This window comes from Hirundo rustica, chromosome 8 (assembly GCF_015227805.2).
Source record: "Hirundo rustica isolate bHirRus1 chromosome 8, bHirRus1.pri.v3, whole genome shotgun sequence".
NCBI classification, from domain to species: Eukaryota; Metazoa; Chordata; class Aves; order Passeriformes; family Hirundinidae; genus Hirundo; species Hirundo rustica.
In genome coordinates, this window is record NC_053457.1 from 21266314 (window position 1) to 21292481 (window position 26168).

The window sequence follows — 26168 nt, forward strand, 5'->3', positions numbered from 1 at the left end:
AAGAATTACCTTTTTTAATTCCCAGTGATTGTCCTGTGAGTTCAGTGGGAGCAGGATAACCTCACTGTTAATAATACTCTACTTGTTTGCAAGAATGAAATTCTGTTCAGGCTGAAAGGGCACTTTATTTAAAATGATGATGAAATATTTGAAGAAAAAAAGAGACTTCAGAAGAATGGCAGAATAACCTGAAAATCTGTTTTGGTTTTCTTTTCTGTGTGTTAGTCTCAAGTGCTGCTACAAAAAAAGCAAATAAGATTTGTTACAGTTTTTAATTTCATGGAAGAATTTTGGAAAACTATAATTCTGGGGAATATTATTTTCCTAAATCTACGTACCCAGACAAACTTTTGCCCTGGCAATCTGATAAGGACAGAATATAGGTCTTATTTCAACTTTTTTTTTTCCTTAAAAAAGAACCCCTACCACTACACTCAACTTATGTTCATAAGTGATGACAGAAATAGAAAAAGAAAAAGGATGTGTGTACAATAAATGCGTTATTTCTAAGAGTCTGAAGAAAGCACTTGCAGGGTTTAAAAACTAAATAAAGAATTCAATATGCATACAACGAATAATCCCCTTGGAAGGCAAAACCATGCCAATGGTACTTAGCACATCTGTTGCAGGAGAAGAGACAGAAAATGGAAAAAGGACAGAGTCTTCAATTTGTTCTAGTTTTTGAGCTATGATGAACCAACGGCTCTTGACACACCTGATAATTCTAAGTTAGTGCTCCAGCTAAGGTGGTGGGGCAAGGTGAAAACAGGGATGGACAGAGACTGAATGTAACCCTAAATCCCACTGTATGGGATGGCTGGAAGATGGGCTGGTAGGCAAGGAGAACAAGGCTGACTTACCAGTAGACAAGCAAGGAAAAAACCCAACATCTTCACTTAAGAATAATGTCTAGAAACAAAATGTGTGAAGGTTGTGCTGCTCGTTTTTATCCTGCCATAACAAAGCTGGAGAAGAATGAACAACCCTGCAGATTTAGACAGCAGCTCTCCTACCACAGGGATTGTTTACACCTCTGAGTGTGGCACAAGAGAAAACCATCTAGTCAGAGACCAAACTTGTCCACCCTGAGATATGTAATTTGAGCAGAGAAGAGATCATATTACAATTATCTATCAACAAATTCTTGTAGGTTCTCCCTCTCTTATTTGGCTGTTTATAAAGACTTAATGCATGAGACAACATATCCATCATATTGTGCACATATTTAAATTCTATAGTGAAACATACATAACAAACAGAGACGGCAATTTAAGAACACAGAACAAATATAGCATATGTACAATTTCCAAAAACTTAAATGTACATGTAAGATTAAAAAAATGTGGACTCTATCTTCCTGAAGCTGGTGGGATATTGCCATCGATTTCAATGAGGTCAGGTTTACAGTCAGGAATTCTGCAATTTTCATAAGCACCTGGGGGGCTGACTGCAAGGTAGTGAAATTTATGCATTGACAGTAAAAGAAAGAGTTAAAAATGCATGTATGCTTTGGTCATGCTCTCTTACAAATGTAATCAGCTATTAAGGAATGCTGCTCTAACACACTAGCAAGTAGACTCCATTTGTAAAAAAAAGTGAAAAATTACTATGGAAGTTGATTTTGTAACAGCATAAATTTCACTGTAGCACTTTACTTTTTAATTTAAGAGGAAAAAAGGATCACCGTGTTTCCAATATTAACTCTTGAAGTGTGCAGACTAGCAAAATTCCATTTTCTGGGATACTAAAGGGGATAAGGGGGGGAGAAATCACACAGTATTTAAGTCATCTCATCTCCACATAAGTGACTACAGCAACTATATAATGAAGACTTTATTTTTACTACCTGCTCATTACTTTTGATTTCTGAACCTCTGCCTCCACAAAGATTATCTTCATTATTGTTTGCACTCATCACACCGTTGCTTAATTCTGGTGGCCTAATTAGGCTTGATCCATGTCTGTTCCCACTGGGTTTTGTGGTTAACACTGAATCCATCTTGTTAAAATGTGGTACATAATTTTCATTTGACCCTTGAAAAGTTTCAGAACAGTCTTCTAACATCATGTAGTTGTCTAGCATTTCTGCTCCAGCCATTGACTGGTTTGGGCCTTTTAGCATATCAGCTGGTTTTAGCACTTCAGAGGTAGCACCAGAAGAGTCTTCTTTGTGGTCAGATGAAGAAAAACCTATCTTTTTACCACTGATAAGTGACATATGTTCTTCTAGATTCAAGCCAGACACTTGGGTGCATACACATGGTTCTTCTAAATGACGATCATCAGCTTGGTGATTCTTAGATTCTGTTTCTGGTGGACTAGTGACAGCAAACGAATTGAGATTTCCCTTTGAAAAAGCAACCTCATTATTATTGTCTAGAGGTAGTGACTCTTGTGTTACAAAGTGATTTTTCTTATCTAGTGGTCCACTCTTGGTTACAGAAGTAAAAAAGTTATTTGTATCTGCAAGTTCGAGTGGTAGCTTTGGAAATGTTTTCATTTTTCTCAAAGAACCTTTCTTAAAAAGGCCATCTCTCTCCAGGTCAATAACACATGATTTTATATCCAAAGCAACACTAGCAAAGCTGTCAGTATACACTGTGTGTTTGTCCTCTTCTTTGCTCTTTTCAGCTTGAGTTGCAAGTTGAGAATGTTGAGTTTTCTCATTATCCAGATCAATTTGCATTTCCTTCAAACCACTTTCTCTGTCAGTCACCATGGTAACTACAGAAGAGTTGTTATGACAGGCAGTCGTCACCTCTTCCACTGCAGACGAATCACCAGCAATGCTGTTTTTCTCATTTGAATATAATTTAGATCCCAGACTTCTCTGACACATTCTTCCCTTCCACATGTTGTCACAGACATCTAAATACAAAAACAGATGCTTATATTAAATGTGTATTTAAACCTTCTAATCTCTCCTTGTAAATCTTTGTATTGCTTTTTCTGCCATTGCTGTTACGTATCTTTAGCATGTTACACAAATGCCCAATTTCTGAATAAATCACGTTGAATCATGAAGGACATTTTAAATATGCTATGTTAATTAAGAGTTGCATGTCCCTGTTTCTCCATCACCAATCTACAAATATTTAATAATGATTTGTTGTAATCTAGGAAAGGAACCTATAACAGGGGATCATACAAACAGTCTTTGAAAAATCATTAGATATGTCAGGCAATCTAAAGTTTTAGACCAAATACATTTTAAGGTTACCTTGAGGAGCACCAAATGATTCAATTGAAAGAACTCTTCTTCCAACAGCAGACAAGCTTCGACAAATATTACTTGATGAAGCAATCTTCATTTTTTCTTCACATAATGACAAAATGCTCTAGAGAAAATTAATGTTAAATACTTACTTAATAATGAATAGACTTGTGAATTTTGACTAACATGAATGATGTTAACTCCCACGGTATATCTGAATTTATATGATGCTACATTGGAGGTCTTTCCTCTCCAATTCTTTACACTGCATGCTTCTATTATGTGCTTGAGTTAATTTCTTGTTTTTACCATGGGCTATTAATGAAGTCATTTAATACAATTCAAGTTTTAGCCTACAGTTAGAAAGTCAAGAACAACTGATAAAAATTATCTTAAATATTATCCTTTATGAGTAACATAGTGAAAATGCAAAAAGCTAGAGTGTTGATTACTTTTTTAAACAGCCAATGCTTTGCCTGAATTCAGTGACACAGGCAGGATGATTAATGTTTTTATTACTGAAATTACATTAAAATTAAACCCTGAATCTTTTAAAAACTGCAAAATAGAAATATCTAAAAAGTAATATTCCCAGTTAGAGAAAGCAGTCATTATCAGATCACAAGAAGTAACAGTACTTCATATCTCTAATGTGCAGCCTGAGCACCATTTGATGGTATTAGCATTGGTCTCACACATAATTAACTACAGATATTCACACATTTAAAAACCTGTCCCGTTGGGCAGGATGTAGAAGAGAGCTACCTTTCCAAATACTTCCCACCATTTCCTCGGTAACTATTCCTAGATAAACACTGATAAAACCTCATACAGCTCCTAGGAGATGCTCTTACTTCCCCATTAACCCACTCAACTGCTCCCCTGCTGTTGTGCATGGAAGAAATTTGCCCTGTTGGCTCACAAATGGGATTGAGGAAGGACAGGAAAAAGGGAGACAGGAATCCAGCTGTGCTGAAGTCTAGCAAAATGCCTAGAAAAGTCTAGCAGTTCTCCCTCCAAATAGCTCTCACAACTCTGTTCACCCACCCAAGAAAGTGTCCAGTGGAAAAGGAACAGAAAGGACATACTCAAAGTGACCCTTATATATTACCCAAGACCAATTAATTTGGGGATGATTTAAATAGTCAGCAACAGCTTTCAGGCTCCACAGACCACTTGGAAATGAGAGAGTGCTATACACTCCCTCCTCTGACAACAGTAAACGAATACAAACGGAGCAGCTGACCAAGCAGGCTCCATATTAGGTATGGTCTCCTGCCTGGGCAGTCCTCACACAGGCAGCCAATATTTTTTATTTCATTGAAATGAATCTGTTAATTATTCTGTTGGACCAGTCTTCCTGCAAAGTATTGATCAAGGTGCTATAACATTTATAATATACACTCTCACCTCAGGAAAATGAAACACCCATGCCCTTCCCACACCCCACCAAAAAAAGAGTAAATAGCACTACACTGAAGAACTGAATCCAGGAAAAGTCACATTGCACAACTGTTATTATCTAGTTACATTCTCATAGTTTGCAAAAACATTAAACTCTAACGTTTGCACATTAATGTCAAATAACTCTATCAGGTAACCAACATTTAGAATGTAAATTCTTTGAAAATATCAGCTTGAAAAAATCCTATATAGTTTCAAATACTAACAGCTAAAGGTAAAATAAGAAGCTAAATGGAATAAAATACAAAATTCAATAATGATATCTAAGCCTTTATGTATTTACAGAAAAACTAGTTAGTAGTTACACTTTGAACATGCCAAGGAAAACACGTTTCCTGGGGCAGGGTCCCTACATCCCCTTCTTGACTGCAATCCAATTATCACACACAAATTTCACAGCATAATGCCTGGGCTTTTATTTCTAATGGCACTCTGTCTCTCTGCAAACCAAATATTAAATGGAAGAAAACATTTAATAAGAAAATTTAGATCCATCAGTGTGTTCACCCAGCTTTCTTAAAAATCCAAGGACTGTCTAACATCTACATCTACTTTTCAGGTTTTATATCCATAGAGTGGGAAAAAGGATGAATTTCTGCAGAGTCAGTGAAGACCTCAGCTTTCTTGCAATACCTAAGCATACTGTTTATCAAGATCATTTTGATAATTACAGATATTAATGAGATAGAGATTATGAGCATACATACAGAAATATTAATATCACTTTTTTAAAAACAGAATTGATGAAGGGCTGTTTTACCTCAATATCTGGCCTATTTTCAGGATTCTCTTCTTGCATTTGTTCCAGTAGTGTGTGCAGATCTTGTCCAAACTCTGATTCTGTCTCAGGTTCTACAATATATTCTATTGCTGCTTTCAGTGTTGCACCCAAAGAATAGATGTGTGCCTGCATGAAGTTTAAAAAAAAAATAAATTAAATATGTTACAAATTCTCTCCCTCCTGCCACCAAAGCTTCAAGACCACACAAGCCTACGCTATTTTCAATTTTGAGTTAACAGTTTACTAGAAAGGTGATTTAATTTAAACATGTTGAACAAAACCAGCTTCAGACCTGCTTTGGGGGATATACTTGCTGCAAACAAAAACAAATCTTGTGGGGTCCAAGTAGAACTCTTTTTCCCTCATCAATAACCAGCATTACAAGTATTACACCACGCTACCATTAAATATAAAACTGAGAATCCTGTGTTTATGTAAGTATTGTTTAATTTAGAAGCATGCTGGGAGATTGAAGTGACATTCCTCTTAGCAGGGAAACAAAATATTAATTTGAAAAAAAAGTTTTATATATAGCAATATTTTCTTTATGCTATCAAGCATAAAGAAAAGAAGCAGAAAAAATACAGCATAATACCACTTGTCACTGAAGACACTTATCAAAGAGTTTTAAAAAATACTCCATGTTTTCCACTTCTGCTTTCCTTAAAGCCCACAACCTCATGATGGGTTAGGGTTAGGTGAACCAGCAACTTTTTGAATTCTATTGCTAATGCAGTAGATTTCTCACACAACAGAGCTACCTCTTAATTACAGGAGCATCTTGCTTCTTAGGGAAAAAAAAAAGAAAAAGAAAAAGTAATGGTATTTTATCCATGATAGTGGGTATTTTATGTTCCATTCATAGAACAGTTCAGTAAAATTTACAAGCAAATATAAGCGCAAATTTGGATAAACATTTCAATGGTGACGCGCCATAGCCAGGAGTTTAAATGTACTGAACACTGCCCTCTGGGGTTTACAGATACATACATAAATAAAAGAATGCACTTGTACATTAAATTGGTTTTAATGCATTTGCTACATGCTTTACCATCTCTTATCTTAGAAAGAAGACTAATTCAAAGGTCAAAAGTAATTTCCTTCTTCTGCCCACCCCTAACTTTCTCATTAAGGTGTGTTTTTGCCTTTAAATTGTATGAATTATACTTTTTCCACAGGTATGCTTGTAGATTTACTTTCTAGTGAGGCAGGACACCTCCATGAAGGGAAGTATAACACCACCTATCAGGAAGAGCTGTGTGTGTGAGACTGGACAATGCCTTTCTTCCCCTCTCCCCTACGTGCCATCTCCAAACAAAGAACACATAAACCAGGGCTGACTGCTGGCTCTGAAGCCTTGATTTATTTTTGGGACACATCAAGATTAGCACAAGTGTCAGAAAAGCAGACTATATGCCATCTGATATAGATAGAAAAGACATTCTTTTTTTCCAAAGCAATAATTTCAGTCTCAAGTTCTTCACTGTTACACAACTTCATCATTAAGCAGAAGAGGTGACTGAAGAGTTCCTCTGAGATTCTCAAAACTAAGTCAGGATCTGTTATGATTTTTATTTTGATTTAGCAGAGGAATGAAGGCTGTTTTTGTACCATAAGTAAGGGTTACTTTCCCCTGGCCCCTCTCCCTGTGCCGCATAAACTACCATAATCCACTCAGTGGCAGCAGCCCTATTGAACCACACCCTTGACAGACCAGAATGCTTTATTATTTTTTAAGATGAAACAGATCATGTTAGCAAAAAGATACAAAACTATGAAGCCTGAGCAAATAGTCCACCAACAAGGTGATGGAAAAAAGATTTTGTTCCTACATACCACAACCTTTAACCACACTTATTTCAGCCACAGAAACTGCACTCCACCTGGAACTAGAACACCTAGAACTACTCACAAAGAACTACAATTCATGTAAGTAAATGCTTTAAGCTTGATGGTTTACAGTCCACATTAGTTAACTTACTATAAAATTAACTAGGTAAAAGTAGCATTACTCTACATCTGCCCAAGACTGAAGGCCTGAAAAGGTAACTATAACTAAGAAAAAAAATAGGATTAAAAAAAAAATAAATCTAGATTTATAAACTTAAGTATATATATATATCACTTGGTGGAAGAAATTTAACTAAAAATTCTTCCAGATTGTCCTTACAATGGTTTTAAGGGTTTTTTCTGTAGACTGTTCATAAGCTTTTGAACAGTGAAGAAGTGCACAGTGAACTTATTCCTTGATTTTGATATTAAGCATAATTTTTCAGTAAACTGTCATTTTCCATTTCTCAGTGGACAACATAACAAAAAACTGAACACAAAAAAAAAAAGGAAAGGAAAAACTTAACAATACATTACAGCTCTATTTAAAGAGCCTTTTGTATAAGCTTCAACTCCATTTTACTGTCCTGTTTTAACAAAGTTCACCCTGTCTTTTCTTGTACAAGAGGAAGGCCAGTCTCAGACTGAAGATCTTTTTTCCCAACACCAAAAAGTTGCTTTGTTAAGGTACCTCCTCTCCTCTGACAGGCAGGAAAACTAGTTTTGCATATGGCCATTTTAAGTACCATCTCTTGTAACTAGTTTTCATTTACAGGGAATGTGGACATCTTTTTCAACTTGGAACTTTCTTTCATGTAAATCCCCTTTTTATCTTTCCCCTCTCCCAGCTCCCCAAACACCATCACTGTCACCCCACAAGAAAAAGGGGAAAGAAAATCCAGCTATTTAACCAATGTCCCAAGCTGGCAGTAAACATGGGTAATATTTAAGGTAATCCAACATAACATTAAGTCTGTCCAAACTGGAGAAATGAGAAAATGAGTTTATGATCATCCACTAGGTGGGGCGTTGCCCAAGTTAATACATCAAAATGCTTCTACTTAACTGCACAGCTGGGCTTAGGAAGACAACTTCACTTTCTGGGAAAGAAGAGCAAGATGGGTATATGCAATAAATACAGCAAATTCTTAAGTATAAAATACCTAATGCTTACTCTCAATGAAAACAATCTCACAAGCAAGCTAAAGACTTTTCAGTCTTATTTACAGAGAGTAACAAATAAGAAAGGGTGGGAAAAAACCTTTCTTCTGGCCAGCTAGAATTGGACTGAATCAGACGTTAGGAATTTTATTAAATAATTCAGAGGGCTCTTAAAAAAAACCCAAACAAACAAAAGCACCACCACAAAAAGAAACAAAACCAAAACCCCAACCAAACACATCCGCTGTCAAAGACTCCCTTCACACCCACTTGTTTCAAACGTAGATAAGGAGAAAAGCTTTTTGAATTATAAGTATTTTGCATTACAGGGTAATAATTTAATAGCTGATAAATAGCATGCATTTCCAGAGAGATCCAAAAGAAAAACCAAACAAATCCAAAGCAATCTCCTCAAAATTCTTAAGGAGGCTCAGGACTCAAAGACAAAATGTCACTTGTTATAAAAATATATAGACCATGCCAACAAGACTGAACTACAGTGCCAGTTTCAAAAAGGATGGGAGGAAAGGGAAGAAGTCACATTAGGAAACCAGCTCTTCAGATTTGGTCCTAGAGAGTACATATCCTCTTAGCCCAAAGACAGCAAATATAATGAAAACTGTAGGTAGACTATTATAGTATGCATTACTGAGAAGGCCATCATGGAAATAATGAGCCCTTTGAGAATCACAGTGGCAGAAAAAAAAAAAAAAAAAATAGATGTTCGAAGAGAGTAATAAGTATGTTTTGAGGTAATAAAAGTCCTTTCAGCAACATGCTGAAACAAGGGAATTCATATTTCAGAGACAGATTTGAAGGTCATAATCATAGAATTAGCTTCAAATCAAAATAACTTTTAATACTAAAGTGGTTTCCAAGACACAAAGGCATAACAAGACAAAAAAACAACCAACCAACAAAAAAACCAAACCAAAACAAAAAAGGTAATTCAAAAGGTGAAGATACTTTTTTTTTTTTTTTTTTTAAAAATGAGTAGGCTAAGTACTGGAAGCACTTACCAAGGGAGAGGAAAGCTTCTGCCATCATTTTATAATTTTAAAATCATGATTTAAAAACATTAAAAAAGGCTTCTGCAAATCCTAATCAAAAGTTACTTGCCTTGCCATGTTATTTTATAATCATTTAACACTACAGGAAGTGAAATCAGAGAACAGTAATGATCTGCTCTAGTTTTAAAATCTGTCAATCAAAAGATTGGGAGAGGAAGTTAAAGCTCCGAGTCTACACAGAGAGTGATGTTGTTGTATTACTGCTTGACAGGGCTAAAGAACTGAACTTCTCCAGGAACTCACATTTGCAGACAAATGCTACAGGAGAAAGCTGACAAAAGGGCTTTTGAATAGTGACTGCACAAGCATGAAGCAATCATGAATAATGGCCATTTATATTTTGTATTGAGATTTCATTGAGTTCAGAGTTGTAGGTCTTCTGAAGAACTGAAAAAGACGGACCATAACACAACTAATACGTCCTGAAAAATCTTTCTGACTAAAATGACAAGTTACAGAAATTGTGTAAAACAACTCTTGGTTTCAACATTCTTATCTGACCCTTATTTTACTTTGCGTATTTTTCTTCTTCTTTTTTTTTTTTTTTTTAATTGAGATTGCACAGATATAGACACTTCCACCCTTTAACAATTCAAAGCATTTGAGGGTTCCATAAATGAAATCTTCATTGTGATTTTAAACCTCAAAGTTTTAAAAAGAAATTCAAGGTAATGCTTGAGAAAATTACAACTGGGAGAAAACCTTTAATATTCATCTACGTAATTTTTCTATGTAGTCACTCTAAAAAGCACTATTTTTATGCAAAAGAAAGTCAGTAATATTGGTCAGTGAGAAACAAAAGGGAAATAGGTCTATTATTTTCAATACTTTCCTTCATTACAAATGGACTAAATGCCTTTCTGCATAATCGTAATTACTGGAAGGTGCCAGTAATTACAATTAGTAATTAGCTTTATGTTCATTTGGCACTCTGGATGCTTTGATAATTAGTTTGCAGAGTGTGCTAGAAGTGCTCAGCCACTGTAGATCATTCACAAAACATACAGTCTAGCTTGAAGTGGTTAACAAATGCTAGAATGTGCAGTTTAACCCCTCTAACAACAGTTAACGTTGCCTGAAAAAACTTGTTCCCCAAAAAACTTCTAAAAAAAATGGAGCACAAAATGCATCTACAGGTCAGATTTTCTCACTGTCAAAGTTTGAAGGTATTTTAACTCTCAAATTGTCTTTTAACTATCCTAACAAAAGTAAGTGAAAGCTTTCAAGTTTGTATACAAACTTCTTGTTAGGCAAACATCAGGTCATCAGTTGATATCATAAGACACAAGCAAGGCTTTGTTACCTAGTCCCTGCATTTTACTGGTTCTGGTTTCTGATGACCTCCACTTGTATCATCCACTTTGAACTGAGAAACACTACCTAAGACATCAACCTAATCTCAGTTTTAGAGTTGCAGGCTTCTTGTCTGTAACAGTTCATGCCAACTGCTTTATTTCCATGAGTTTGTCTGTGTTTTATCCACATGCAATCTTTTTGCATCTATATTTTGCAGCAAGAATTTCCACATTTTACAGCACAAAAAGGCAGTATTTTGTTTGAATCCACCCATGTACACCTCATTGTTGCCACCCACTTCTTCATTTCTGAGAGCTGACACTCACTCCATGGCTGCTGCCACAGCACACCTCACACAGATTTCTAGCAGAGCTTCTCCCCCAAGGCATTGTCTTCCAAGCTAAAGAGTAGTACTTGAAGTAATTGTTTCTTTTATGAATGCTGTTGAACCATCTGGTCATGGAAATTTATGTTACTGCTAATTTTGTCAGATTGGTCACTAGTCTATTTTGACACTCTTAATTGAGCCAATTTTTTTATAATTCTCCTTAAAAAAAAAGAATTGCAATGTATGAACTTACTGAAGGCCCTATAAGATTAAAACATGTTCAAAAAAATTACATAGCTTTTTGGCTTTCTTTGAAAAACTCTTCAGTATCTTATTCATTTGCAAATGTTGCAGACTTCGGGTAGCATTTCTGTGTTTTGAGAGATTTGAAAAATACCAGGTTTTCATTCTTTTATAAGTCTTTTTTCATACTTTTTGACTAACTTCAGGGGTTTCTTTTCAGGTCTTCTTTGACAGAAGATATATATTGTTTTAAAAAAAAATCGTAAGATACATTTACAACAGTCTCTGAGCTACCAGCAAATGTTATTTTAACAGAAATAGATTTTGGTTTTCATATGACTCCATTGATTTTTGTCCATAGAGTAATTTGCTAGCACCTATAGTAGCAATCATTTTGAAAAGAAATACTGTCAATTCAGAGCTACACCCAGAAATGAAGAAAAAAAATTCAAACTTTTCAAAAGGACCTCAATACAGTTTCAGAAAGCTGTAGTTATCTTAACTACTGTACTAAAGACAGACATATCTTAAGCCACTGACTGTTACCTTGGTAAAGATTCATTTCCCTCTTGGAAGTCACATGAAAGATGAACATGCCCAGAATCCTGAGCAAATTTAAACCATGCTATTTGCAGGAAACTACTCATGTATTTGCACAGTGAAGACACAAATCAAGAACAGGCTTCTTATTCTTCCGTCCCATTTTTAGGCTCCCTTAATCATGAAAATCAGGCACCCCAACATGGATGAGTAGCACACTAATTGACTCTTCTCCTGCCATGACTGAATAGGTATAACTGTGACAGATAAGGATGAATACTGGGGAAGAAAAAAAAAAAAAAATTCCTGCTAAAGACCTAAGAGGTTTAGATAGCGGAAGTTACTCACATTTATCTTTAAAGCTTCTTGAACAATGGTATTTTTTAAAAACTCCCTTTGAAATGGAGTTTCACGTGTCACAGCTCTCCTTATGATTTATCAGCCATTAACTTCCTTACTTTTAAGTTACTGGCCATAGGTAATTAATTTATCACTTAATTAAGGTAACACAACTTATTCCCTGTAGGTGTAGAAACAAGGAAGCCTGAGAAATAGTTACATGCATGCTGAGAGGAATGACTCTGTCTTCTCTCAACTGTGTAGGATTTTATTTTCATTTTATAGCAAATACAGTGTTAGTCACATTACTGAAGTTTGTTATATAAAAAAACCCTAAATCCTTCTATCTTAAACCTAAGAGATGGTGCCTACTGGTAAAGTCTGTCACTCTGAGTAATGCATTCACACCATTCTGTATTGAGGCATACTTATTACAAATTTTGGAGGTAAAAAACTGAATTGCAGCATTTCCAGATAAGAACACTAACGGCCAATACACCAGAATAGCATCCCACTTCTTTTACCATTACATGAATCAATGACATCCAGACTCTGAGAAGTAAAATATTCATTACTGTACAATAACCAGTTAACCCTTTCTTAACAAAATAATCTATTTAGATTTTTTTTCCCTATCAGGATCATATATAATATGAACTGCAAAATGTAAAAATCTGGTCAGACACTTCTGTATTTACCTCCACATAATATCTTGTTATGACAACATTCAAAACACCAGTTTTCACAGAACAGCTGGAGGTGACAGAAGCAGCCAAGGTAGTAGCTCTCATTGTATATTACAGAAACTTAAATATTTGGCAGGGGAGGGTTTGGGGCTGATTTCAGATTGGCTATGCTTTTAGTTTGATTGTTTCATAGGGGAATGTTTTCTGCAGAAGTAAACCTTGTTCCTTCTCTACTCAAACACAGAAGCAGTATTACAGTTGAGAGAAAGGAGAAGGTTGCTTGGGGTTTTTGGTTGTTTTATGAGGCTTTTTTGCTTTGATTTTTTGTTTGGGGGTTTTTGTTTGTTTGTTGGCTTGTGGTTTTGATGGGTTGTTTGATTTTTTCCTGTTTTTGTTTGTTTCATTTTTAAACTTAGTGAAAGGGTTGAAAAGTTCAAGAATCCTGGAGTATGTATATACAAAGAGATTAATTCAAAATATGTCGCAAGCTTATCCAAGAAAACTCAAATCACAGTCAATACATCTCCCAGGAGACACTATCCTCAGCTTCAAAAGCATGTTCACAGTTATTCGTCTAAGGTTTCCTGAAACGCTCTAAATAAGGACATTGATGTGTGAGTGACAACCATTTTGCCACAATCCCAAAGGCTCTGTTGACTGAATCTCAATAACCTAATCCTCTAAAGCCATCTAAGTCACAGTGGAAACTGAACTAGTCTTGAAATTTTATCTGGAGATTAGGAAGGCATCTACCATCTACTTCTAAGTTAATCATTTCCCAAACCTATCAGAAATAGTGGTATTTATGAATGTTCTCATATACTGGTGAAATGGCTCTATTTTCAGTTTGTGCAAATGGTAAAAATTAATTGCCATTGTTTCAGGGAATATAAAATATCCAGATCAGCAAAGATCATGGATCTTTTAGTGACCTGAATATCCACATAAGATGGACATAAAATTAATGAAAAAGGAGTCTTTTGATAAAAAGTAATAAGGAGTAATTCCATGTTGCCTTTAAGGGTTCAGGCTTAGATTTCAACAGCATCATTAACCATTCTAAGAGTAGATGGAAATAAGTGGAAAGGACCAGAGAAAATTAAGTTCTACAAGCAATACCAGTATGATGATGGATCCATCAAAGAAATGAGTTTGAATGGGCAGCACCAGAAACTGACAGATAATGATATGAGGACTAAAGAAGACAACTTCATCAATAGCTGAGAAAGTATCAGTGCTAATGAGAAGAGTTTACATGGAAGAGGTTGGAGACAAACAACTGATCCAAAACAACTGTGCATCTTTGTTGGGTTTATTCCCCAGCATTCAGGTGGTTTTAGAGTCTTTTGCCCTCTGCACAGCTCTGTGCCAAACCAAAAGAAGTGATGGGGTCTTCAGGTTTAGATTTTTCAAGGTTGCATACTTCGTTTATTGTTTCTTATCTTACAATTTTCTCAGTGTCCAACAAGATGTTTGCCGCGGCTTGGACTTCTGCCGACCCCCCGACTCCTCCCGAACTGGGCTGTCGTTATCTTTTATACTAATTGCTACGTATTTCTTATTTACTATTTCTTACCAATGTCTATCACTAATACTAAAAAGGTCATCTCTACTCTGACCCAATCCTCACAAAGTACTTTGTGCCAACGTCACTGCTGAAATGGAGTGAGGCAAGAAGGATGAAGAAGAAGGAGACAACGCCCCAAATTCTCCATCTTGCCCCCATTCACTGCAATGCCAGAAATCTAAATTTACTGTTTTTTCACCCTGTGATAAGCTAAACTACTATATTTTTCCCACTCTTGCGGCCTGTAAACCCTCTCGCATTGTAGGAAGTTTTTCCCATGGACTGAGATCAAATCCAGTGTCTCTCTGAGCTCTGGGCTGGGGTCCCAGACCCCCCTGCCCAGGCTTCTGACCCTCCAGGGCAGACAAAGGAATGCCCTGGACCCCAACACATCTTTAGTATTAAGAAACCCAGAGATTTATGACACTGTGCATGTGTAACAGGAGAAAAAAAAAAATCTTCTCTTTTCCAAAGTTTGTTGCCCATGACAGAGACTATTCACATATTTATCCAACACAATCTAACACAGGCTTCAAAAAAAGTAAATTTCAACTACAAAAACCACCTGTTTTATGACAGAACACTAATTCCTCTCCTCACTCCCAATCTTAAAAAAAAAACCAAAAACCAAAGCTTTTAAATGAGACAATTAAAAAATTATTTTGTACATCATGGCATAATCTTCAGAAATCTTAGAGGAAAAATTATATACCTTGACTTTAATAATTCTTTCTTATAGGAATCTTGTAGACTTGGAAGAATAAGGAAGAAACCTAAACCTCAATGTTTTCCTTGACCAGTTACCTGTACAGTCATTTTTCTTCTAATGACATTTTTCTGCCTAGGAGATAGACTATTTCCTATAAAAATCAGTCACTCTGAAAAGTTGTTTCAGATTTAGGGGCAAAACTGTAGACATACTGGCAACGTGCTCCAAACGTTTGCTAGCAAAGACCAATATGACAACTTTGCAAGCCCAATTTCAGGACTAGGCAACAAGCTGTAGGTTTTTGAGATAACCAAATTATAAACTTTAAGATAGTCTAGGCATTAAAAGAAAAAAAAAACCAAAAACTAAGACTGATGTAAAAAAAAATTCCCATTGGCCTCATTCTTCCTTTTGTTAACTTCCTGTAAAGCAACTAAAGGGTGTTTGCTCAGTCCTAATTCCTGAAAGGAACCTCAGCTGGGCCGGTGATGTAAAAGCAAGAACAGGAAGATTCCATTTTCTCTTCTATAGCACAGTAGAAGCAGAAGTAACCAAATTAAAGTAATTTATTTTTGTCACTGAAGGAAAAGACAGTTTTAAATAATGCTCAGAAGATCGAATGGTTTCGATTACAGGAGGCGGTAAGTTACCATTTGCTGATGACAAGCCTTGCTGCTGTTAGACAGAATTAGTCTCAAGGGGAGGCCACATGAAACTAAGGGAAACAGAACTGAAGAAAAAGGGCCCTAGGTGTTTCAAAAGACTTGCTTTCCCCTCAGATAAACACAAAACCAAAAACCCCTCTAGGAGAACATATAAAAGTTTTCTTTTTTCATCCTGCTCTGAAAGCTAAAGAAAGAATAGAACAAGAGAGATAAGCTCACAATTCAAAGCTATTTCTTTAAAAGACTAGCAAAGTCACAAAGACAAGACTTTCTTTATACTGTCTGCTGTTTGGAAATGGGAGAAAGATGAAGGCTTTCACATTTAGAGAAAGACCAACAGCTGAGACATAAGCACTGGGTTAGTAATGATCAGCTATTGAGAAATACTGCAGCGTGAAACTGTCTGCTCAGTTTTCTCCAGTAGGCCTGATATAGATATATATACAGGCATACACACACCCTGAACCTTTCTTTATCTATTCTGCAGAACACAGTGTTTCAGTTGACACTTCAATCCATGCATTTGTATGTACATAAAATATTTGTACTTATATTGCATTTATCATTCCAACTGCCCTGTCACATTTCATAGGAGAAAGCTACATGAATCTTAATAATTTAGTATTCAAAACCAATGTAATAACACTTAATTTTGTATCTTTCCTATTTGCAGCAGTTCTGCCACTTCATGTACATTTGTTTATTTTTAAGTTGCTGAAATACTTGGACTTTCTTTATATAATATAAATCAACTACAGCCCACTGAGAATGGCTAGTTGACAGTCATGACATTCTAACAAAACCAGCGACAGCATTCAGCCTTTTCCAGCTGTGATTCTCTCAGAGGTGAGAGATCAGCACACCCCACTCCTGTCCTGATGGACAAAAGCAAGAACAAGTTCTAGATAAGAAAAAGAGGCAGTGCGAACTTCACTTTCTTCCCCTTCACTAACCCATATTCCCTCCTTCTCTCAAGATAGTATTTAACTCTGTATTTCTTTTCCAGTTCTTTTAATTTCTGAAGGTTTTAATCCTGCCACATACTGAGGCTTCTGAACTACTGCATCTTATCACCTCTAAATAATGAAGTAAGTCATTAACAGAATGAAAAGTATTATCCAATCTCGTTTAGATTAAAAAAAAAAATAGACAAGAGTGAAAACCCACTGGTTTCTATTACAAAGGTTCACTAGAACAAGCAAAAGTGAATAGCCACATTATTAAAAGATTATAAATGCAAGTTCACACATGGTGGACATTGGTCCTTCATCTTACTGAGAGCTCATATCTTAGAAATGTGGTGTTCCACATCAATGAACTTCTGTGTGAGACTCAATGGCAGTTTTGTGATGCAGACAAATAGCTATTTGAAACTGGTTTGAGACAGCTAATGTTTTTAACCTGAGGCAATCTTGTATTGTAGTGATAGAAGTAAGGCTATTAATGAACTCAACAATATTTAACTATTCGTGTTGAGTCTCCCATTGGTCAAATTTCACAAGTCTTACACTGTACTGCTCAGGGCAAGAAAATGAAATATGAACCATTTTCATCAGGAAAAAGGCTAAAGTTCTTCCTATTTAGAAGGCAAAATCAGGGCAATTTTTAAAAGAAGCCTCAAATACATATTTTTGCATCTCAGTCTCTTCCTGTCTTTAAAGAATAAAAAAAAAAATCACATTCACAGTCTGATTAGTAGAAAATTATAAAGTCTTTATAGTCTAGATGTCTCTAACTGACTTCTAGCTCAAGATTCAGTGAGAACAAAGACATGGTCAATACTTGCAATAGCAAATTCAGGCACAACTTCCAGCTTAGAAGAAAAGCAGAAACTGAGATCTTCCCATCAATGCAGGCAAGTGACAGCTTCAGTCATCTGAAAACTTACTGAGCACAGTTACATCACATGCCTGTATCTGCATTAAGAAAAGAAGTGCAAATGATAAGTGTACTGTATAAAAATTCACCTTTTCTTGGCAGTTACAGTATGGATCATAACCCTAAAGTAACTCCTCTCTCTTTTCAGCACCAATTCTTAACAGTACCTTTACTAGATCACAATGGAAATCTGTAAGTAGATAGCACAGTTAGAGGAAAAAAATAACATGAACAGATAGGCAGGAGATTCTCTGTTTTAGTAAGTGCTGTCCTAGAGCCCAGCAGTACCTGCTTGGCTGCCTTTCTGCCCTCGTACTGCAACCATGCAAACACCTGGAAGAGGAGAATGTACCAGAACTGGCCTACCCAATGCCACTCCAACCACATAGAAACACAGTGACTTCAAAGTCTCTTCAGACGCTCAGAAAATGCAATCCTTCCTCCAAGCCCACAGGATGGAACTGTGGCAGCACCAAAGTCACCATGGAAAGTTCAGCTGTGCTTCACTGTCAGTATCACAAATCCCTTTCACAGCTAATTCCTTCTTAACCACATTTCTCTCTAAAAAGAATACTTTATACCTGACACTGAAAGGCTAGTTTTCACCTTCCAACTCTCTACAGTAACTGAAGCTGGTGCTATTATTCCTTATTCCTATTGATTATGCTGTTATTAACAAATGGAGAGCAGGTGAAGAAAGAAGGCACAAGCCTAAACCAACCACATGAAATCAATTACATTTCAGTCTTGTGCACTGTCATTTGGACAAAGCTTTAGATCTCTCGCTATTTGAAATTCCAACTAGAAACGGACATCTTTAATAGTGTTGTTTCAGACACCAGGACAGTAATGCATTTCAATTTGTTTCCTGTGTCTATTACCCTTGTGTGCTTGTGAGTACCAGCTAAGTTTAGCTACTAATTAGGCTGGAGTCACAATACCATTAGAGGTCTGGATCAGTAATTCACCAAGCAGGAAACAAAACATCTCTTGTTGAAATAACTGTAGCTTTAATTGAAAGATTTTTTTAAAAAAGAGCTTAAAGAAGAAGTCATCTAATAGCCATACAAACCTCATTGTGTGCATCCATTTTAGAAGCCTCAAAATAGGTCACATTCAAATCAAGCAAAACCTCTGGCTGACACAATTATTTTAAAATCAGCTGAGCTTTGACACTGGAGTAAGAGTTATCAAAAATCATCCTGAACATAATAAGTAGTTCCCCAACTAATTTTTTTCTCTTTACATTGAAATCACACAGTTTCAACGCAAATATTACTTGCCATTGTTCTAAACAAAGCGGACCAAGCAGCTGCAAAAACACTCCAACAAGGAAGAACCAAGTCAGGTCATCACCAAGGAAGGGGCAAGCAGTAATACAAGGGACTTGACATCCATGTAAAAAGGGCAGCTTATTGTAATCAAAGAACTTCATAATACTGAGAAAGCCCAACAGACCAGGAGCTGTATATAAAGCACTGCTACTCTACTATTGCAATAACAAAAAATTACAATAAGGTTAAGGTCATAGGCAAAAGTCTCAATACTTTTGGAAAAGAGAAGAACTTGAAGTATTAACACCAAGAAGAAAATGGCCAACTTGGAAAGATTACAAACCCTTGAATCAAGTACATATGCATTAACCCACTCCAGGTCTTGGAAACTGCAAAGGTAAAAAGGAGCAGAGATCAGCATGGAATCCTTGGCAGAAGTTGGTCTAGTACTAAAGCACTTAAGAATTCAACCAAACCCTACACACGGTAAGAGGTAAAGCTTTGAAAGTTCCACAAATAGTCTCAATCCCTTAGATGTCTGACCAAATGCCCACAAATCCCAGAGTAAAACAATACATTTCTGCCTTAATGCAGGGGAAAGCCCTTGCTTTTTGGTCCTGTGTACTGCTCTAGGGTGATCAGTGAAAAACAGCTAAGGCAACAGAACATTGTCATAGCACTGCTCTCCCTGCTTTGGAAGGCTTCCCAACTTGCCAGATGAAGAAATAGCAGCAATGTACAGAAATCAGTGTGCTCAGCCCACAACATAAGAGATAAGGCAGAGCATGTCAACTTCCACACAAATGTGTAACCTCCATGTATCTTCACTGACCTTTGCAAAAGGAGCAAAAGGGTCAATGTTCAGAGCCACTCCTGACTCAAACAGCTTTCACTGACTGTTTAATTGATTATGCTTGGTATTGGGATTCACTAGGGTTTAACAGGCCAGTATATGCTGCTGAAAGAGAAGTACAATTCTGTGTACAATTCTGTACACAGATGTGTTTTATCCAAAAGGAATACAATGGCTTTGTCTATCAGATGGAACAAAAAATTCAGGTCACTTAGTACTACCAGTTTTCACAAATTCCTGTTTCACCTTATTCCATCTCCTTGGTCTTTGAACCTCTTTCAGTGTACCTATTTACTTTATGCAGACAAGTTCAGCAACTTCTAGCCAAGGAAAAAGGGTCAGAGGAAATCAGTTGGCCAAAAGAGGAAATAATTCCTCAAATCTTGTGTTTCTGTGTCGAGACTTGGAAGCTTGTAAAGGGATGAAAAACGTATTTATGTAAAATCTTAACGCCAGCTTCAGAAGCACAACAAAAAGAAAGAAACAAAAGCCAATCACCTTTGGGTCAACCACATCTGACTATAAAGGCTTCTACAGCTGCCAAGTTTACAGGCAATGCAGGCCACCACCTAACAATCCTTTACCACAAAGAAAGACTCCCCACAAGCGATCATGGAGATGAGGAGAGTGAGCACAAAATCACTAGAGCTCTGCTGACAATAATAAAGCATAGCAACAACTGAAATTTTGCCTCTTTAACCTTCAAAGCCTGGACTATTTCATATTCTATTCTACCACCCTTCCTGTCTTATCATCCTCATTTAATATGTGGAACTTCACACTACCATGGATAACTTCTCCTCCTCCTCCTCCTCCCCACCTCCCCCCATCAAGAAACACAGAGAACTATAAACATGACTATGAAGGCTATAATTATGAAAAACAAAATATATTTGTATCAAATGATAAAGAACAAGATTTTTTTTAATGTACCTTGAATTAAATGTGCTGCTAATTAAAGCATTTGAATTATCTAAGAATACATGCCAGAAAAAATAGAGTATTAAGAAAAAGGATATTAAGCAAGCAAGCACTCCTATAGCATGCAATGAGATGGTTGACTTGGGAGGTTAATGAATTAGTATAAACAATTTAAATCTAATTTAATTTAACAATGTAGAGCATTTGTGCATTGCAAAGCAACAGACAGTAATCTGTTTCTTCATTAAATCAAAGATAAAATTGCTGATTACCCTTCCCTGAATTATTTTATTGAAGAGGATAGCAAACAAATTTTATATTTAGTCATAAAAGTTCATGGCTAGTCCCTGAACAAGCCAATGTAACCAGCGAAGGGTACCAGTGAACAAAATATAGGCCAGCTGTGGTTTAGTGCAACACATTATTCAGCCAAAACAGATTCTCACATTTTAACCATTAGTGAACAAATATTTATGCGGAAAATTAATATGGCATTTTAAGTTTTTTTTTTTATTTTCACAAAACATATCTAAACAGCACCATTTACTACTACTCACAATCTTTAGAAGTTCTAAAATTATATACTGAGAATGCTGAACATTTGGTATTGCCAGAGGCAATAAAACTATTAACCTCCCCCTCTGTTTTACAGATAAATTTATAAACTTGCCTCAAAAGTGTTACCGGTGATATCAAATTCTGGTGGAACAAAGGCACCTTCTGGATCATCTTTGAAAACAAAAGGAAACATACCAGATTAGAAATCAGTAGTCTTGCTTAAAAAAAACATAAACTAACTTGATTATACAAATGATACCCTCCAATCTGATACAGAAGAAACTTTGTATAGCAGTATTTTGATTCACTCAATACAGTGTACAAAGAACTTGTTATCCACATTTATAGTGCTGGAAGTAAAATAAAGTGCTGTTTTCAAAGAAGGTATCACAAGTTCCCTACCAAGAAACAAAACAGATTGAACACCCACAAAGAAACACATTTAACATGTCTAACCACTTCTTGCCTGCAAGCATTTATCTTTGGACCCAGTTATCACCTAAGCTGGTGTGGCTCAGAGGTTTGATTTGATTAATTGGACACTTCCATTCAGTATTTTCCACTCCAGACCTGGGTGATAAGGGTTCAAGCAGCAAAGCCAGTCTGAACAGCTAATTGCTTCTTCATCTACAGGCCAGCTTAGAACGCTGACCTTTCTGCTTAGTTTGTTTTACTTCTGATAAAAGAGTAGAGGAAGTAAATTCCCCACACATGTGCTGCTGAGCAGAGAACTGAGCTACTGCAGCAGCCAATTCTGAGTGAGGAGGTGGAAAGAAGAAAAGAACATCCTACAAGAGACTGATGCTGTTTCTGCATCCAAGCAGGTACACAGTATCACACTGCACTTACATCACAAGAACCCAGTAAAGAACATCAAGGAATTAAACAAGAGCACAACTATAATACCTACTCTCCACATACACATCCAACTCACCTAACCTATCCCTCTGGGAAGTCAGGATGATTGAGATGATTTACACACAAAAAGTGTGTTTCCCTTCTCAAGAAGAAGAAAAAAAATAGTATGTTCAGAGGCACAGCATAATCATCATAACTTGAGCTTTAATACAACTTTTGTGCCTGTGCTTTAGAAGTGAAATGCAAAGTTTTTATTAAATTCAGTTACATAGCAACGACTACTAGAGGGGACATTTTTTACATATTCGTACATTGCAGCTATATGGCCTGGCTGACTAGCCAGATGCTTTACAGCTCCTTAGGACATCCCCAAATGTACTTTCCCACTGAAAAAGAGGGTTATGCAACTAATTTCACATTTCTTACCCACCACCACATTTTTTCCTGATTTTGGGGATGAGCAGAGGAGGCAGAGGGGGAAGGGAACTAATGGACAGATGTTTTGTTCTCCCCTCTCCCCCACCTGCAGACTACTACTCCTTTTTTATCTCCCCACTACCTTTCCCCTTTCTTTCCACAGAACACTTTAAAGGCTGTACAAGTATTTAATTTATCACTGGTACAGCTCACTGTATTCTTTTAAAGTAAAGTTTACAATGGGAATTTGATTTGAGGAGACAAGAAGGTATCAGATCCCTTGGCAGAACATCCTATTGAATGTTTGTCACTTTAGCACCACAGAACCTTCAGGAAGCAGAACTTGCTGCTAAAGCAGAGATGACAGCTGTTCATTTTCTCTCACTGGAAAGCAAATCCAGAGGTTATAGTTTTCTTCTGGAAGAATAAATCCATAGGCAACAACTGCAGGGAAGCAAAAAGGACAACCTCCTCGAGTGCCCACCTAACAAACTAGATTTTAACCAAACAGTAACAAAACCTGAGAAAAAGAGCCAAAAAGGAGCACAAAAAGTAGAACATAGGCATAACTTTTTTGCATTCCTATGGAAAACATACCTTTCATTAAACAGAATTAATGAAAAGTCTTTTCCTTAGAGACTGACATGACTTCAGGGAACTAAACCTTTGTACATTTGCTTTGCACAGGAATTTGTTATCCCACATTTTAAGTACTTGAATACAGCATTCCTGGATCAATTGTTTGCCAGCTATTCAATTAGACTAAAACACTTAAGAAGAAATTGATTTTTCTCTTTCCTAGCTACAAGCAAAGATCTTAGTTGAGGGACATTTTTTATCCTCTAGATTTATGCTCTTCAACAAGTCTTTCATATACCCTTGGCTTATACAAAGCCAGTGTCTTTTTCTTTTTTTTTATTTCAAAGTATGACAAGCTCCTCAAAATAAAGGAAATTGATTCCACATCACCATATTAATATGGAACTAAAAGTTGCCTCATGTCTATTTAAGGAATTTAATAAAAAACAAATATCACAACAATTGCAAAGATATATTTTCACCTTCATTAATTATATTTCATGATGTTCCATTTATATGAAAGACTCTTTAATTCTAAAGAGGCAACAAATCTTCATTTGTTGCAATGTTACCTTATATCATTTTTATTCTAGTATTTTTTTCTAAACACTGTGATCTAGATTTTGCCTAAAATAATAAACACTTATCCTGACAGAAATTTAAAACTAAATTAGGTTAAAGACAGCAGAACAAAAACTTGACTACTGTGTATCTAGACTACAATGGTTCTTCTAGTTATGAGCCACCATAATTTTAAAAGTACCATAGAGTAAGACCTGTTTGGTTTTCTTTACTATTCTTCTGTCAAATCATGAAGTGGCTTAAGACCTATCATCTTGAGCTACATCACATGAGAAAGGAACAGCAACCATAACACGCTTTTTTGTCTAAGCTGAAAGAAGTCTTTTTAAAGTCAAGCATCTCCCTGTTCTTCTGCTATGATACCTGAACATCTTCAGTATACATACTGGTTTTTAACATTTTAATTTCTCAATCAGTCCCAATACTTTGCAAGTCTGAAAATCATTATTAAACAAAACAAACAAACAAACAAAAAAACCCACACCACCAAAAAACACAATGAACAAACAAAAAAAACCCTGATTTTTTATTCAATAGAGAGCTTTTAAAAAACCAAAGCCTTTATTTGAGAGAACTTTCCTTTTTAATAGCAAATATGCAATAGAATTGCTCCATTTTTGATGGCTACAATCACCAAGATATACTTAATATCAGACTTCTCTAGAAATAGAACATACCCATGAAATCAGAAGATCTGTAAGAGGTGAAGGACACGCTTTACAAAGGTAGAGACTTGCACGCACAGGTACACAATCTGTGTGTTTAAAATGGACATAAAGAAGAAGCCACCTGGATAAGCCTTAAAATAACCAGGAGGAATTTTCTAAGCAAATACAATACAGCCTTTGTTCACCAAGTACAAAAGTGAACACAGTTTCATGTGTACATAAACACACTCCTTCACAAATAAGTTTTATTTTATCTTTATTTTAATTGCAAGTCTTGAAAATAGGATGTAATGCTTTACTGCAGTTTCTCACTATGAGTTTCCATAGTTCTAACACAAATGGCCTGGAAACACAAATACTCACCACTGAGCTGTTCCATGAAGCATACATTGCCATTGGTGTTAAAAGCCAAAGTGTCAGGAGTGATGCAGAGTGTCTGGAAGATTGCAGAATGGGTAATGCTCTTCAAAGAATGGCAACACTCCAGGCAAATTGCCCAAATATCTTGCTCAGTAAGACAGCTATCCCGCAGTGACAAAATATCAGCAAGGGACACATTCTCCTGCCAAGATACAAATTAATAAATTACCCTGGATTTCATGACACTACTTTCGGTATCATAGATTACATTTGACACAACTGGCTACAAGTAATGTTTCCAGCAAGTTCTCAGACTTTCTAGGACACTGATTAACACCCCAAGAAACACCAAGTGCATGACTCTGCTCTTAAAACAGAGGTGTTTTAAGAAGCACAGTTACCCTGAACAAAGATATCAGAGTATGCCAACATTAAAAAAGAAGTACTATGGGAGATATGTAAGTTACATAAACACTGCATCAAAGGAAACAGACCACTTGAAGGTAAAAGCAGAGAGACTAAATGAAAACATTTTGTTTCACCCATGCCTTTCAAGCTCTCCCAGGTGTCTTTATATAAACGACTTAAAAATTCTCTTCAGAAAACTCCTCCCTACCATTTGTGATCTGGGATAAAAATACTCTTTAGATTAGCCTGTCTTAAGAATGATGCTGTTGTGAAATTTAGTGGTGTAGACCATTTAATAAACACTGAAAATCCAAACATGCCATAGGAAAAGTGTTTTTATACTTCAAATTAAAACCAAACACTTTGGTTGTCCTAGGCCTCCCCATTACGTCCAGAGCTTTTAGTGATCAAAACAGTTCAGGGACTTAATTTTCTAAGCTGCTGTCCTAAAGTGTAGTCAACTTGCACTGACTCTATTATCACAGTAAGGCTATGAGTCCAGTTCCAAACATGTTTCTAATGTGGCTTTCCTGGACAAGATGTTCAGAAACGTTGCTTGTCTCAAAGCAACCAGCCTCCCTATGGATATTTTTGGAATACAAACTCAACACATTACTCACAGTTACAGAAGTAAAGTTTTCATGAACTTAAAGGAATGAGGAACCTCACCACCACCACCCCCCCCTCCCCCAAACCACCAATTCCATCTCTAAGGAAAAATAAGGTAACAAAAATGGAAGGTAATCTACAAAAATTACTTTGTATCAGAGCTATAATTAACAGTAATGACACAGTGATATTAAATACACCCTGAATGTAAGATGTAGACACACATCGCTTAGTATAGAGAAAAAAAGAATATATGTCATTCATCAGCAAAAGAGGGTGTGATGTATCCTACAGCTCAGAAAACAGCTGT

General features: G+C 36.3%; 1 protein-coding gene across 3 annotated transcripts in view; it reads right to left on the reverse strand.

The window, feature by feature from the left end:
* Window positions 1-26168, reverse strand: part of KNDC1 (kinase non-catalytic C-lobe domain containing 1) — a 59389-nt gene that overhangs the window by 29579 nt on the left and 3642 nt on the right. For all 3 annotated transcript variants that reach the window (XR_005702010.2, XM_040071793.2, XM_040071792.2), the window contains exons 2-6: window positions 24845-25043; window positions 21490-21548; window positions 5439-5585; window positions 3221-3338; window positions 1847-2868 (exon numbers count right to left, since the gene is read on the reverse strand). Coding sequence is in view for 2 of the 3 variants with exons in the window: in XM_040071793.2 (XP_039927727.1) it covers window positions 1847-2868; window positions 3221-3338; window positions 5439-5585; window positions 21490-21548; window positions 24845-25043 (1545 nt within the window). In the remaining variant the exon portion in view is untranslated. The remainder of the gene's footprint in view (window positions 1-1846; window positions 2869-3220; window positions 3339-5438; window positions 5586-21489; window positions 21549-24844; window positions 25044-26168) is intronic.